Source organism: Benincasa hispida, chromosome 9, assembly GCF_027475165.1.
Source record: "Benincasa hispida cultivar pf3 chromosome 9, pf3_genome.v1.1, whole genome shotgun sequence".
NCBI lineage: Eukaryota > Viridiplantae > Streptophyta > Magnoliopsida > Cucurbitales > Cucurbitaceae > Benincasa > Benincasa hispida.
In genome coordinates this window covers 97292964-97309542 of record NC_143486.1, presented here as the reverse complement: position 1 = coordinate 97309542, position 16579 = coordinate 97292964, and the positions used below count along the sequence as shown (strand labels likewise).

The 16579-nt window shown below is 30.8% G+C and overlaps 2 protein-coding genes and 1 pseudogene across 5 annotated transcripts; all 3 read right to left on the bottom strand.

Moving 5' to 3' along the window:
- Window positions 1–509: 509 nt before the first annotated feature.
- MSRB1 (methionine sulfoxide reductase B 1) lies at window positions 510–2011 on the bottom strand. Of its 4 annotated transcripts, none has more exons than XM_039042388.2 (5): window positions 1563–2011; window positions 1230–1341; window positions 1060–1125; window positions 776–973; window positions 510–689 (listed from the first exon to the last, which is right to left on the bottom strand). In XM_039042388.2, exons 1-5 carry the CDS (start codon window positions 1765–1767, stop codon window positions 662–664), a joined length of 609 nt encoding a protein of 202 aa, XP_038898316.1. In that variant the 5' UTR covers window positions 1768–2011; the 3' UTR covers window positions 510–661. The 4 variants fall into 4 exon arrangements, with proteins under 4 accessions (XP_038898316.1, XP_038898315.1, XP_038898318.1 ...); XM_039042387.2 differs by having other exon boundaries at window positions 1230–1365; window positions 1563–1885; XM_039042390.2 differs by lacking the exon at window positions 1060–1125 and having other exon boundaries at window positions 1563–1952.
- Window positions 2012–2581: 570 nt separating this feature from the next.
- Window positions 2582–8292, bottom strand: LOC120085299 (protein SRG1-like). The gene is made up of 4 exons (XM_039041215.2): window positions 7729–8292; window positions 7383–7630; window positions 5621–5945; window positions 2582–3156 (listed from the first exon to the last, which is right to left on the bottom strand). The coding sequence occupies exons 1-4, from the start codon at window positions 7984–7986 to the stop codon at window positions 2899–2901; spliced, it is 1089 nt and encodes a 362-aa protein (XP_038897143.1). The 5' UTR covers window positions 7987–8292; the 3' UTR covers window positions 2582–2898.
- A 5449-nt stretch (window positions 8293–13741) lies between these two features.
- On the bottom strand, window positions 13742–15088 carry LOC150034233 (uncharacterized; annotated as a pseudogene).
- Between the last annotated feature and the right edge of the window lie 1491 nt (window positions 15089–16579).

Here is a 16579-nt window from a genome sequence, read left to right as displayed (position 1 = left end):
ATGACCCCTAAGGATCCTAGTTCTCTCTCCATGCTATATTTGACCGACTATAGCACCATGCTCTGAGCAGATCTTTCTAGTTAGTAAATGAGAGAGCTTTATCCCTTAAAAAGACATCTATTTTTTGTTATCAGGAACTCTTCGATCTAATCGACAATAGTCAAAAGTATCTGCGATGGCTGTATTTGTTAAGGGAGTATTTGGGTCACTTAATTGAGTTATGAAGTCTGGAGTTAATATGATGGAATTAGGAAGTTTATATTTGGGATGAAATTCCTCAATAAATATGCAATTTTTAATAGTGTTTACTATTGAACTTGAGTTATTTAACACCAACTTATGAAGTTGGCAGACTAAACATCCCTAAGAATATAAGTATAAAAGAAGTAGCTATGAAGGATCCTATTCTATCAGGGCTCACACCCAATTTGTCCAGATACTTGCTTCAGCTCGTGTCCTGCCAAGTTGCAGTATATCTGGAACAATTACTCAAGATGGGATCAAGCATGTCGAACAAATATACGGGAGGTACAATTATTTTCATTCAGCACAATAACCATGTACACATCTCGCAATAATCCTCAATTTATGAGCACAAACATGTAATGAGTATGGGTTTCAGTTACAGAATTTGCAGGCAGGCATGGTAACATCTTCACCATCACTTTGGTTTCAATTTCAACGCAGCACTGCAGAAAGTTTCATACACAAGTCAGTTCTGACAATCAGTAGCAGTTAAACACGCAAGCATAATGAGCCAGGAACATCAACGTACCTATTGATGCAATAACGTTTCCCAGTTGGCGGTGGTCCATCATCAAATACATGGCCCAGATGAGCATCACAAACAGCACAAAGAACTTCCTCCCGAGGCATGAAAATGATGGACAGGTCTAGCTTGGATTTGACATTATCACCAACGGGCTGGTAATATGATGGCCAACCAGTTCCACTGTCGAATTTAGTTGATGATCTGAAAGAGAGAACATTACATATTATTGGAAGTTCTATGAAAAACCAGCAGCAGACAGAAGTTACTAAAAGAGCCAAAATATTTACTCAAAAAGAGGTGTGTTGCAACATATACAGTGGTATATCCCTGGCGTTTTGGTGTTCCAATACTCACTGAAATTGAAGTGAAAAGTTAACAAAGAAACAGAATTGTGATCAAATTATAGATCATAATGTTTCTCTGGCGTCTTATGTTGAAGATATTTGTTGAAGTATACCCGGTAAAAGCTCTCTCAGTTCCCTTCTGACGAGTAATATAGAACTGCTCGCCTGTGAGCCGCTTCTTCCATTCATCATCGCTTAGAGATTTGTAATCCACGGTGCCAGCCTCTGCACCAACAGGCAACTGAGCTTCTTCAATGTTCAATATCAAGACATTCACAGCATCAAATTGGTAAGAGAAATTCTCTCACTCGGTGTAAATTTTCTTGTGCTATGCCATTGATAATCCTTACTTGAATTCATTTTATCATATATAGTTCGATTCCAACATTAATTCATTTTCATTGAGTAAGATTAGGTAAATCATAAGTAGAAAGGAAAGGAAAAACCTTGGATGCCATCTGGTCTCTGGGAAGAGGAGGAAGAGCCCATTACACGGACAGAAGATGATGAAAGCTTTTTGTTTTTGGGTGAACCGAAACTTGGAGGAGAAGATAAAGAAAGAAACTTGAAATTTTGTTGGGTTTTTGAAGAACTTATAAACCCAGTTGGAAGAATCGATGAATTCAAACTTCTGGCAGCCATTGCTGACATTAAAATGAACTTGGGCTTTTGCTTTCCATTCCAGTACAAGTACTCAGCAGCGGAGGCCCGTGGGGGGAGGGTAAGCTACTGTACTGAACAAGACAGATAGAGAAATGAAGATTCTGCAATCTCAGCCGCATGATGGAGTGTCAAAGCTGATTGATGGAATCTGGATGGTTGGATTGGAAAGGATTAATTGGGTGTTGAGAGTTGGGGAGTATTTGAGTGGGTGGATGAGAATTTGCCCTGCCTTAGCTGAAGTGGTTTTGTGTTGGCCACGTTTATTTCCTTGGAGGGTTTTTTTTTTTTTTCTTTTACAATGTTTATTTCCTTGAAGTTGCATGATCATGATGGTTCCATATCCATATTGAATGTACGACCTTCATTTGATTAAATTATAAAAAATACACGAATGGTAGGTTTCAATTATATCTATAAACTGGATCTAATCCACCTGTCCATTTTGATTATATTGTGCTCATTTTTAATAATTTTTTACAAATAATTTTATCTGTAAATGCCATATTTCAAAAAAAAAAAATTACGAACTATTTTTTTGTTTTGATGGTTCTAAAAATGTATAATAGAACAAGGGATATAGGTGGAAGTTGTGTTTATATAATTAATTTTTAAAATGAAATTTAAAAGAAATTAAATGATTATTTAAAGGAGCTTCAATAAAGAGAAGAGTGAGTACGTTGTATCAGTTGAAAGTTTAGAAATCAAAATATGACCTATTTTACTTATTTATTTGTATAATATTAGTTTATAGATCTAATACTCGAAGTAAACAAAAAAACATGTAATCCAGTGTGGATTGTACTTCAAAGTCCAAACACTCAACTTTAAATATATTATTCGATTTTAGATTCGGATGATTAGGTAGAAAAGATAACGAGTTCATAGAACATTGAGGTAAAATTTTCCATCTAGGACAATTTACATTCAATCGAGACTTTAGGAACTTAAGATCGAAACAAGCAAATATATCTTATTCAATCTTATACAACTCCCATTCGAAAAACGACTTTAGGTAGGAAGATAGTGAATTCGCATAGCGTCAAGGTAAGATTTCCCGTCTAATTTTTGAGTGAAGGCCCTCTTATTCAATCTTATACAACTCCCATTCGAAAAACGACTTTAGGTAGGAAGATAGTGAATTCGCATAGCGTCAAGGTAAGATTTTCCGTCTAATTTTTGAGTGAAAAGGCCCTTCACAAACTCTTGATATGTCAAAGTTTTAAACAAAGGAGGGGAATGAGGTGTGATGAGGGATGGTATTGGCCTTATTTCTTTCTCCATACTTGGATTGTTGAAGGTTGCTATGGATAACCTTTCACTCTTTGAGTTCACCGTTGCGCAATGCTCTATGCTTTTGTATTCCCCATTTGTTACCATCTGCCGTATTTACAAATATGAGATCAAACAAGATTGAAAACTAGTATACAAAATTTGCCAAACTGGAAACATCAACCCCTCCCCTTAATTATAATAAAAAAGGGGAAGGGGAAAGAAAACAAAAGAAGGGAGAAAAAATAGTGGTGAGGTGGCAGCCATGGACGGAGAAGGAGAAAGTTGGAAGTGAGGGGAAACTAAAATAAATAAATAAATAAGGTCACGTCAACTTTCTGTTAGTAATTAACATAAATTGAGTATATTGAAAACTCAAAATTTAGGAATAAAAAATATTTTTTTTCTTTTTTTTTTTTTTAATATGACAAATGTGGGATATGAGGATATGAATCTCCCAAGTCAAGCGAATAAATTCATGCTAGATGAGTTCTAGTCATGTTGATAAAATTACATTAAAAGTATAATTAATTGTAGCATTAAGTCAAAGATTAAAATACTTATTTTTAAAAAATAAAGCAAAATAAACATTTTGGAGGTTTAAAACATGACATAAAATACATGTTATCTTACAAGTTTAACATTAAATCCAATATAGACTCTTCAACTTTTAAAAAGTATCTAATATTATGTTTACAATATGATATCTAATAAGTCATTCAATTAGCAATTATTTGCTAATAAAATTTTTAATTTTCATATTTATATCTAATTAATCTCAAATATATTGGACACTTTTTTAAATTTTAAATCTATTATACTCAAAATGGTAAGGTATATCGAACTTAAAAGAAAAAAACAAAATACTAATTGATCTTGAAATTTACTTAAAATAAAATTTTAACTTGGTTAAAATGTCAATTTGGTCTTCGTACTTTAGATTCCATTATATTTTAGTTTATGCATTTTTAATTATTCAATTTTAGTCAATATATTTTCAATTAATCTTAAATTTAGTCTTCGTAATCTCAATAAATCTTAAATTTAGTCTTTGAAAGTTAATATTTATACAATAAAATACATTATAATGCTAATAGCGACTAATTTCTTTTTTAAAAAAACGAACTAATAGCCTGAACTATTTTTAAGAACTATTGAAAACAAATTGACTAAATTTCAACATTTAAAAGTAACAAAAAGTACTAAAATGACAACATTTTAACACTTGATTATGTGTGATTTAAACCATAGCTAAAGGATTTTTTTTAATATTTCAAGTTTTAAAACTTATTATTAATATAAAATTTTCAAAATATATTAAAAATATATCGTAATTTTAAAGAAATCCAATTTTCAAAGCAAGAGGCTATGTGCATATTTGAAGGAAAATTTTTATAAATAGAAACATCCAAAAAAAATATTTACATTTTATACTATGAAAACTTTTTGTTATAAAATTTAAATATTTTTAAATATTTTTTATATTTAAAAAGGCCCCTATTTTGAAGTAATTTTGAAATTGTTAAGATCACTTTTGTTATATTTAAGATTATTTTGAAACAAGTTTTATAATCAATCAAAATTAATTTAATATCTAATTTTATATTTTTAAATATATTTTTTATATTATCAACAATTAATTTTAAATGATTAAAAATATATTTCATGACAAATATAATTTTAATAAATTTAAAACCACTCTAAAACGTACTATTATATTTAATTGGGTGGAAATCGTACCCAACAACCAACGACAGCCTCCTTTTCACTACACCAAGACATCAACATCCATTAAATGTTTAAAAACACGATTTTGTCTTTGTTTATCAATTTATTTATTTTTCCTTTTTTGAAGAAGAGGCCTTTGTTTGTCTAGCCAAGAGAGATTTTTGTTTTAAAACATGTCATATTAAAAAAAAATGTTAAAACGCCATTTTAGCTCCACACTTTCGAGATTGGATCAATTTTAATCTTTATATTTTTAATTGTCTAATTTTCGTAATTTGTTAAAAAAAAAAAAAGTCTATATACTATTTTGATTCCTATATTTTTTTTTTTTGTTTTAGTTCATTTTGATTCTTATATTTTTAAAATGTTTATTTTAGTTCTTATACTTTCAACTTTTGTTCATTTTGGTCTATATACTTTCAAAATGTTCAATTTGATCTTTGTACTTTCAAACAGTGACCACTTTGGTCCTTTCATTTTTAGGGAATCAAAATAAATTTTTAAAAGTTTAAGAATCAAAATGAATCAAAGTTGAAAGTATAAGGACCAAAATATATTTTGAAAGTATTGAGACCAAAATAAACCAAGGTTAAATGTATAAAGATTAAAATGAACGTTAAATATAGGACCAAAATGAACCAAAACTAAAAATACAGGGACCAAAGTAGTATTTAAACAAAAAAAAATTAAAGAAAGTTACAACCATTTAACTAGCATTGAAGACTAAATTTAAGATTTATTGAAATTACAAGAAAACAAACTTCAGACCAAAATAGAGAACTTAGATGGAAAATCTTTTTCAATATTATAGTTTTGGAAATTAAAATGATGAGTGTGAAATTACCTCCATGATGTCACCGACGTTGACGACGAACGCATTTGGGAGGGGCATAACGGGAATCCAATTCCCGTCCTTCTTGATCTTCAGACCTTCCACTTCGTTGATTTGCAGCAGAATCGTGAGCCCCACCGCGTCGGAATGAGGCGTCAGTCCGATCGCCTTCTCCGGCTCCGGGCACCGTGGGTAGTAGTTCATCCTCATCGATTGATTACCGTCCTTGAACATTTCCTTCAACTCTCCCTTTTTAATTCCCAACACTTTCTCGACTCCCTCAAAAATCGCCGCCGCCAGATCCTTCACCTCCGCCGAGTAATCCTCCAATGTCTTTCTGCAATATAATCATTTGGTTTTTTCTTTAATAAATATTATTTCAACCTTTAAATTTCGTTATTTTGTTATCCAGTTTTATTACCAACCAAGCCTAGTTAACTTCTATTTGATTCTCGCTTCTAATTAAGTTTGAAATGCTTAAATTACAATATTATTCTTTGTTTCAAAAAATTTGGTTAAATTACAACACCCTAATTAGTCATTAATATCGATATGATTATATAAATTTAAACCATGAATTTTTATAATTGAGTTGAAATGCTTAAATTACAATATTATTCTTTATTTCAAAAAATTTGGTTAAATTACAACACCCTAATTAGTCATCAATATCGATTTACCCTTTTTTTTTTATGATTATATAAATTTAAACCATGAATTTTTATAAGTGTATCAGATTTACACTCTCTTTAAAATTTCGTTTGACCATTTTTATGTAAAAACTTATAATTTGAGTTACTTAAAATCATAAATTTTCGTAAATCAATCAATTTAGACCATTCATTACGATTATCTTTTAAGACCATTTATTATGATTATCTTTTAAGACCATTCATGCATTAAATCTCAAACATGTATATGCTTTTTCAAATATCGCTTTTACAAAATAGATGATTTGAGTAAATGCATTGATGATTTTAATTGATACAATTGTAAGTTTGATAAAGTTTTTCTAAACGGAAGATAATGAAGGAGTGTAAATTGATACAATTATAAAAGTTCAGAATTTAAATCGATACAATTATTAGTTCAAAATTTAAATTCATACCATGTCAAAAGTTAAAATGTCTTCTTAGTAACACTTAATACAAGGTAAGTTTTAAGAAATCAAAATTTTCTTTTTCATTAAAAAAAGTGGCATATATTTTAAAGAAAAATTTTAAGGTGCATCCTAAATATTTTTTTAAAAAGGAAAAATAGTGACATATTTTAAAATATTTAGTGCATTTTGTGCATCATCTATGTTTTGGATATCTCATCAAATTGTCCAATCATCAAGTGACAAATTTTTTTCACTTCTTTTTTGAAATATTTTATTTTTTAGTACACTAATTTCAAGAGTGAGAAATTGAACCTCTAATATCTAAGAAAGAAAGTCGTTTCAAGTGAAACTCATTTCGATATTTTAATTACTTTTTATATATAAAGATTAATGTCATAGAATGCACCTAAATATTACTCATATTTTCACCGGTATAAAAATATGAAATTAAAATAACGTAACATTATTGTACCTAAAAAAACATAACGTAACAGCATAAAATATATATATATTTTTTCATTTTGAAAAATCCTTTTATATTATGTTAATTTAAGGGGAAGAAATCAATACAAAATTTTAGATGCTTAAAGTTTATTGGAACTCAACTGAAAATTTAGAAAGCGAAGAACTAAAGTTTGTAATGGAAAGAATTTGGAGGGAGAGAGAGAGAACCGGAAAGTGAGAGGGAGATTCTGAAATAAGCGCTGTTTCCTGAGATGTGAAGGCGATGTAGCAATGAAGAAAAGGTCAGACCAATCCAGTTTCTGTTCTTCACTTACAACAAAAGCTTGTCCGAATCCTTCTACATCTCCTTCTCTCTGCCATAGCTTTTTCTTCTCCTCAATCGGCAGATCGAACAATTTCTTTGTTTCGATTTTCATTTTCTCGATCAATGAATCGCTCACCCCATGGTTAACCAACTGTACCACCGCCAAACTAAATTTCAGCAATCCAGATCGATTTTCAGATTCGTATGATTAATAAAACACAGAGAAACAGAGAGGAGATCGTCAATAACCTGAAAGAATCCCCAGTTTTTGCAGGCGGAATGAAGCCGAGCCAATTCGGAGTCGATTGTAGCATCGGAGTGGAAGTTCGACATATCGATGACGGGGATTTCGGAAGCGGCGGAGGCGATCGGGACGTGGTGGAGGAGATCGGGGCGGATGTATCGAGGTGGAATTTCGGTGATCGGCTGTTTGGCTAACTCTTGAACGCTAGGTACCAGAATCGAACTTCCGTATCTTGATGTGTTTGTGCTGTTCTCCTCCGCCATGTGTTTTTTTGTTTTCTGATGGATTGGTTTCTGAATTTCTGTGTGAAGAAGGTGATGACTGATGAGCAAACTGATTTTGATCTTGATTTTTTTATTTGGAGTATATTTATGGAGTTTTTGGTAGGAGTACAACAAGAAACGAAAATTTGAAACATGGAAAAACCAAAAAATCAAACCAATTCAATGGATCCAATGATTTGATTTGATTTGTATTTGGAAAAAATAAAACTGAAGGTATATCCCCTTCAAAATGAATTCTAACATGGGACATCTCGTAGTATTTTAGGAGATGTTTGATAAATGGATATGAGTTATTGGGTTGGATGGATATTTATTACCTATGTTTGTTAAGCCCATAAAGAAAATCAATGGATTATTAAAACTTTTTACCCACTCAAAACTCTTCTTTTTTATCCCCTAAAAACTAACTCTAAAAATCAATATATTTTCATTTTTTTTCTATTCCCCATTTTGTCATTTTTTTTTTTATCGTCAAAGCTTTGGATTCTATTTTCATTTCTTTCTCTCTTCCCTCGTCTTTGCCATTTGGATCCTGATTCTTTTTTTTTTTTATCGTCAAACATTTGGATTCTATTTTCATTTCTTTCTCTCTTCCCTCATGTTTACCATTTAGATCGATCTGATTTTTTTAAAACCTTTGCTTCCTTGCAGTAATAGAACACGCACGAAAGAGGTACTGCCTTCGTATACTAGGAAGAAACATGTAGACTGACCGCACCCTTGTATTTTGTTTATAATTCTTTTGGATAAAGCAAATGGACAATGGACTGTCATGTCGAAAAGAATGATAACTTTTGCATACGTCATGACATGTAATTTTTGTGTTTGTATTATGACACGAATATTATAAGTATCGAAAAGAACATATATTTTATGAATTTTTTTTGGACATAGCCACATGTTCGGTCGGTTCGTGTTATTTTTGTGATCTTATAAAAAAATGTTACTGTACTACATCACATTCTCACCATCATAATCAAATGAAAGGTAATTATCCTATGTACAATTTCAATTCCAAATATACTATCCATATTATATAAAAATAAACTGTACAATATGTAAAATAATAAAGTTAAGTTCGTAAGATTCAATATATATACATATAATATACCAATTAGTAATTGGGATAATTTCCTTCAATATATATACATACAATATACAATATATCAATTAATTGAGCAGCAATATGAAATATATTTTGTTGATATGTTTTACCGATTGAAGAGAATTAGAATTATTACAGTTTTTGAAAAGAATATATGAAAAATAATCTATTATGTTCTACAAATTGAGAAAAATTGAAATTGTCCAGTTTATGTCATAAATGATTTGAGAAAATACGTGTATATTTGAAGATTAATCAACAATAGCAAAGCATAAAACTAAAAAATAAAAGAATGAGATAAAAAACAAACAAACAAAAAATAGAACTAATCTCATTTACAAAAAAACTGCATCAGATCCCCAACTCAACTCAACTCAACGCTGCACAACAAACACAGACAATAATTATCAACTCAACTAACTCTGCAAACAAACATAGACAATTTAACTCTCCAAATAATAATTACCAACTCAACTCAATTCAACTCTCTACTTTTGTCACGCATCAAACACACTCTTAATAATTATTAAGGGTGTTCATGGGTGGTTGGGTTGAGGATTGTGTTGAAAGACTTTTTAGATCAAACTCAATTGTTCGAGTAAATTTTTTCAACCCAAATAACTTTTATTAAAAAATAACCCAACTCAACCCACTCATGAAATATTTGGGTTAGATTGGGTTGGTTCGGGTTAATTGAGTCATTTATTTAAAATTTTATTCTAAAAAGAAGCAAAAAGTGAATATGTAAAAATCTAATTTAATTATTTTCATATATTGAATTAAGATTAACAACTCAATTTCACTTTATATAGTGAAAATTTTCGGAAAATTCTTATAAATAGAAAAATCCCAAAAATATTTACACCTTATAGCAAAAAGTTCCAAAACCCTAAACCCTAAACCCTAAACCCTAAAACCCTAGACCCTAAACCCTAAACCCTAAACCCTAAACCCTAAAACCCTAAACCCTAAACCCTAAACCTTTTTTAAATATTTGTTTATATTTAAAAAAAAACCTCAATATTTTCTTTTTAAAGTGCAAAGAAACTATTTTAAGAGTTGTTGAAGAATAAATTATTCAAAAAATATTGAAATTAAATAAAATTAAAATCAATATATGTATAAATAATTGTGTTATAAGTAATAAAAATATATTTTAAAGTTAATAATAAATTCGGGTTGGTTCGGTTTGGTTTGGGTTATTAAAAGTGAACCCGTGAACCAACCCAACCCATAAAAATTTCATTTATTTGAACCCAACCCAATCCAAACCGTACCGATTGGGTTGGATTGATCAGTTTTTTCGGGTCATTGGGTTTTTTGAACACCCTTAATAATTATAGTGCACATATATCATTATTTAGAAAAAAAAAAAAAAAAAAAAAAAGACCAACTATTATGGCAATTGTATGCTTTTTATTTAAATAAGTGCCAAGAAAAAAGAAAGCCAAAATATCAAATTTCAATATATATATAAATAATAACAAAACTCAATTTTAATTTAAAATTAGCAAAAAGAACCCATTCAAAATAACGTGGGAATTAAAAAAATGAAAAAAAAATAAAATACTAAGAATCAAGAATCAAACAAAAAAACAATCAATTGGTTTTATTGTTTATTTAGTTTGGATCTCTTTTTGCAAAACTATAGTTTGACTTGGTTTTTTGTTGACCTCAAAATCAACAAAATCAAATCGACTATCACTCCCACTTTTTTGTTACATTTGTTTTTAAAAGTATCCTTACACTTGTGAAAATTACAATATTACCATAGATTTTCATAAATGTTTCATTCTTTAATGGAAATTGAGATATAAAATAGTGTAGCAGAGAGACATAAATTGACAATTTAAATCACTATATCATCTTAGGACATTGTCACATAATTCTAAGTCTCGATTTATGTTCGAAATTGTAATAGAGTTTAATTTCAAGGCTAGTTTTGAAACATTTATAAAAATTGAAAAGTAATATTGCAATTTTTGAAAATTTATTGATATTTAAAAAACAAATAGTAGAATTTAAGAATTTTTTTAGTACAAATGAGAGTTTAACACACTATCATATACTAGTTGTTATGATAAAATTTTACTTTAATTGTTTTATAATTTTCTAAAATGTAAGGTGTATCCTTTTATACATTTTGAAATGTTTGGAGATCAAATTAATGGTCACTGAAAATTCACCAAAAGAGTAGGAAAGAAAAAGAAAGTATCTTTTCCTTTTTTTTCAACTTTCATTAATTTAATGATAAATATATATTTACTGCATATAGTTTCATTTTTTTTCTCTTTTGCTGATATGTCTTAATTAATTTGTTGATTATTACTATTATTTTAAAATAAATATTTTTTTAACATAACATTATCAGCAATTTGGCCATTGTCGTCAGGTTACTATAATGTGTACTTTATGATAAATTTTAAAGAGACATTTGAGCCACCAACTTCAAATAATGGAGTAAGTTATTACATTGAGTGATGTTTTCAATTATTATAATCTAGAATTAACTACAGTATTATTATTTTAAATTTCTCTTTATTGTCATATTTACTAATTGCTACGATATTTATTATTTCCTATGCGTTCTCTTTTGTTAACTGTGTTTACTATTTCCTATTCATACTAAAATAGCATGCACCATAATCATAGACTGTTATAATCCAAACTAAAATAATATGCATCACAAATACAAGACTATTATAAACAAATTATTATAAAGCCCACAAATTATAATAATCACTTAGGGTGTGTTTGGTATGTGATAAAAGTAGAGAGTTGAGTTGAGTTAAGTTGGTAATTATTATCTAGAGAGTTAAATTATCTGGGGAGTTAAATTTTCTGTATTTATTGTGCAGAGTTGAGTTGAGTTTGAGGATCTGATGGATTTTTTTTTAATGATATTAGTTCTATTTTTTTTCTGTTTGTTTTTTATTTCATTCTTTTATTTTTTAGTTTTATGCTTTGCTATTGTTGATTAATTTTCAAATATACACGTATTTTCTTAAATCATTTATGACATAAACTGGACAATCTCAATTTTTTTCTCAATTTGTAGAACATAATAGATTATTTTTCATATATTCTTTTCAAAAACTGTAATAATTATAATTCTCTTCAATCAGTAAAACATACCAACAAAATATATTTCATATTTCTGCTCAATTAATTGGTATATTGTATATTGAATGTTTGTATATATATTGAAGGTATATATATTTCATATTGAATGTTTGTATGTATATATATCCAAAAAAATTCAAAAAATATATGTTCTTTTCGATACTTATAATATTAGTTATATTTACAAACACAAAAATTACATGTTTTCAAGTATGCAAAAGTTATCATTCTTATCGACATGACAGTCCATTGTCCATTTGCTGTTATCCAAAAGAACTATAAACAAAATATAGGGGTGTGGTCAATCTACATGTTTCTTCCTAGTAGACGAAGGCAGTACCGCTTCCATGCGTGTTCTGGTACTGCAAGGAAGTAATCTGCCTTCTGAATGTCTGTGACAATGAGGTCAATAAGGGTGACCTGATCATCCTCATCCAGGCCATCAATGCTGTATATGGTATTTACTACTTCCTTCCGACGCCCGAACTCCAGCTCATACTTCTCCTTTTGCCACGATGCAAGTCTACCCATGTGTGTGCTCTGCATTTCAATAGTCGATCTCATGATGTCGATCATTTCAGCTTGGAATGATGGCCTCTTCCTCTTACTGTCTCAAGATGACTCGGTAGGTATACTCGCTCTACCTGTAGATTGCTCTGCTGGCTCTTCATCTATTTCATCTTGATTTATGGTGATTCTGTCTGGCAAACCTCAGGGGTGTGACAGTCTTGTGATCCAAGTCGAATCTCATCTTCAAACTCTCTGAATGCATTCGTCGCCATCATGTATGGGTCCTCACTTGATTGCCCCACTGCCCTGTCTTTCCCAAATACGGTGAAAAGGTCATCGTAATATGGGAATAGTTTGTTCCATATTCCCTTTGCATTGGGATGACTCTGCATTGATACATATATACATTATTAGTATTTATATTATAACACATACCCGTACATTTTTTTTTTCTAGAATCTTACCCGAACCCAAAGATTGAAAATCTCCCTCTCGACCTGGACACATTTAAACTCCTCGTTAACGAACCTCAATTGACTTAACATCTCTGATACTGCGTTGTATTGTTTCTTCAGACTCCTCACCTTGCACTCAATGGTGTTTTGATTCAGTGCGCAACCGAGCACTTTCTCATGCAGAATTTGCTCAAAGTGTTGTAGGTATCCTGGTCGAAACGTCCCATTGTCGGACCTCCAACCGGTCTCCACCAAATACAATAGAGCTTCCACTAACTTAGCGTCCTCCACCTTCGACCATACGTGTTTAGACCTCTTACCATTACCTGCCATTATGCTGCATGCATACGTTTCTTGAATGAAAAGATGCTATAAATTAAACACGTGCACAAACAAAGGATAAACTGCTGAAATTATATATTCCAATTTAACTTGTTCACACAGAGTCTTGGCACAAAACATTTTTACGGCATACTTGGAATGTTCCATAATTAAATTCCATTCAGTAGTAAAAGAAAAGTAAGCAATGAACATTGAATAATCAAGCTCTTTGCCATTGAGTAAACATTTCAACCGCTAAGTCATCCCTGAACTTGGTCCATTTCTCCGATGATTCAACAAATTCAATATGATCCCCATCAAGACCAACTGATGCAAAATTCTCCTCATCGGGCACGTCAAGCATTGCACTGATTCCCATCTCCCTTGTGATCAAGTTGTGAATAAGGCAACATGCAGTTATTATTCAACATTGAACTTATATTGGGTAGAATGATTTTCCCCTAAGAATAGCCCACCACCCCTTTAGCAACCCAAACGCTCGCTCAATAACGTTCCTTGCTGAAGAATGTTTCATGTTGAAAAATTCTCTTGCAGTTGTCGGTGCGTTTCCTGCTCCATGCCAATTGGAGAGATGGTATCGTTCCCCTCTATATGGCACCAAGAATCCTTCAGTGTTGGGGTATCCAACATCACATAGGTAATAGTATCCTATACACATTTCGAAATTTCATGCACATGTGTTGTGGCATGTACGCATGTTTAAATAACATATACGGTTATTATAATACTCTTTGGAACCCTCAATCAGTACGCTCGCGAAACCGCATCCCTAAGAACCCTTGAATCGGCTGCAAACCCTTCCCACCCTGGCAAAACGAAGATGAACTCCCCATTTTGATCACACACCACAAGAACGTTTGTGGCAATCTCTCCTTTTCTCGTCCTATATCGAGGTCGATCGATGACACTAACATTCACTTTAATGTATGTGCCGTCTAGCACACCTAGACAATTCTGTTTCTCTCAAGTGATCAGAATGAATTTAAAAGAAAAAAAAAAAATCTATCGTTGCATGCATATTTATGACGTATTCATATAAAAAACTGAGTACTTTTTGTACCCGAAACCACTTCCATCTTCCATCAGTACATGTATTTTTGATCGATTCTGGTTTTCTTAACAAAACAGTGTGAAGTTGTAAGACTGCCCTAAGAACTGCGTTGAAATATCTCGAAACTCTCACCAGACCTCGAAAATTTTCTGCGTACCACTCGATTCTTGACATCGTGTGCAAGAATGTGTAGGAATATCACAACCATCTCTTTAACGTCCATACATCTTGTTGGTTCCAAACAACCAGTCGACCGTAGTATATTACATAGAATCGTAAAGATACGTCTATCTATTCGGGTGCTTTCACGACATGCCAAGTCACTCTCGTAAATTAGGCGAAAGAAGGTCAACTGCCTATGCAGTGTCTAGCATATGTCGGTTGTCTCTCTATCCTTCGATAGTTGTTCAATAACGTGGTTAGTGTTATGAACAACTGTATTTGAGAGTGCGAAATAATTCTCATGATCGAAAAGAGGTCTTCAACAGTATCCATCTTTATAAGGAAAAGGATACACAAGTTGTTCCTGAAAGAGTAAGGTATTTGGCGGATTATGTTTCATGATTAAGAAAGAATAGCAAACGATGTCATATTTCCCAATGTATCTATAATAATCTAAAAATACATGTTTTCAAGGGTTTGGTGGGTTTTTTTTTTAAGGATAGGGTTGAGGGTATTTTAGTTAAGTCTTTTTAAGGGCCTAGTGGGTTTTTTTTTTTCCTCTCTTTCTTATTCTTCTTATTTTTTTCCCTAGATTGGTTTATGAACAATTTGTATCAGCTTCTAAAAACTGATCATACTCCTAGTTCCTAGGACAACAAATTTTCACCGAAAGATGTGTTAAAACGATGTATATAAAAAAAAAAAATGCATTTTTCCATACTTTCAAAACTTGGTGAACCGATTGTATGAATATTGGTGTGCAATATTTTTTTTATTTCTTATGTCACCGATTAAAAACTATATTTTTCAAAAATTAAACGTTGGTTATAATATTAATACCATCGTTTCATTACAATTACATAATTTTTAAAAAAAAATCAATTTTGATTGTGAAACGATAGTAAGACATACTAAAATTAATCCTGAAACTAGCTTGATAATAACACACCAAAATGTATAGAATATGTTCTTATTGAAGCTAAAAAAAAAAAAAAAAGAATTGAAATGAACGTATTATTAGATAAAAAAAAGTTACATAAGAGTACTATTTCACCCATAATTCATCAAAAATTTGAGAAGTTCAGATTAAAAAATATAATGTCGCCAACCATTAATAAAAAAATTTGTGAACTAGTATTCAAAAAAAAAATGTGACCAACAATTAACAAATAACATATTTCCATAAAAAAAAAAAAAAATGAATCCTAAAAAAAAAGAGATACTCTGAATCTCAAAATAACAAACCTCCTCAAACTAATTAGGAATGATTTGTGCAATTAGTTTGGACCTTACAAGAAACACAAAATAATGATAGTTAGATTAGAAATAAAATAAAATAAAATATATTGAACTAAGGAGTAACCAACAAAGAGTGACCAACAAAAGCATGCCTTTTTTAGTGGAGAAAGACAGTGGAGATATAAAACGTGGAAAAAGACAGTGGAGATATAAAATGTGGAAAAAGACAGTAGAAATATAGTGGAGAAAGACAGTGGAAATATAAAACGTATGAGTGGGAAGTCATCTATAAATAGAAGGGGGAGAAAGAAGAAAGAAGTGGTTGTTGGGGAGAGTTGGGTGCATCGAAGAAAGAAGTGATTGTTGGAGAGAGTTGGGTGTATTTATTAAAGAGTGAAATTAATTTAATCTCATTAATTAAAGAGTGAAATTAATTTGAATGTTAGTTGAAAGTAAGTAGCAGCCACGTTGGTAGTAGCCACGTTGGTAGTAAAGTAGTAATTACAAATAGTAAAGTCGAGTAAATAAAAATAATATATTTCCATAAAAAAAATAAAAAAAACAATGAGGATCTCACTCATGAGG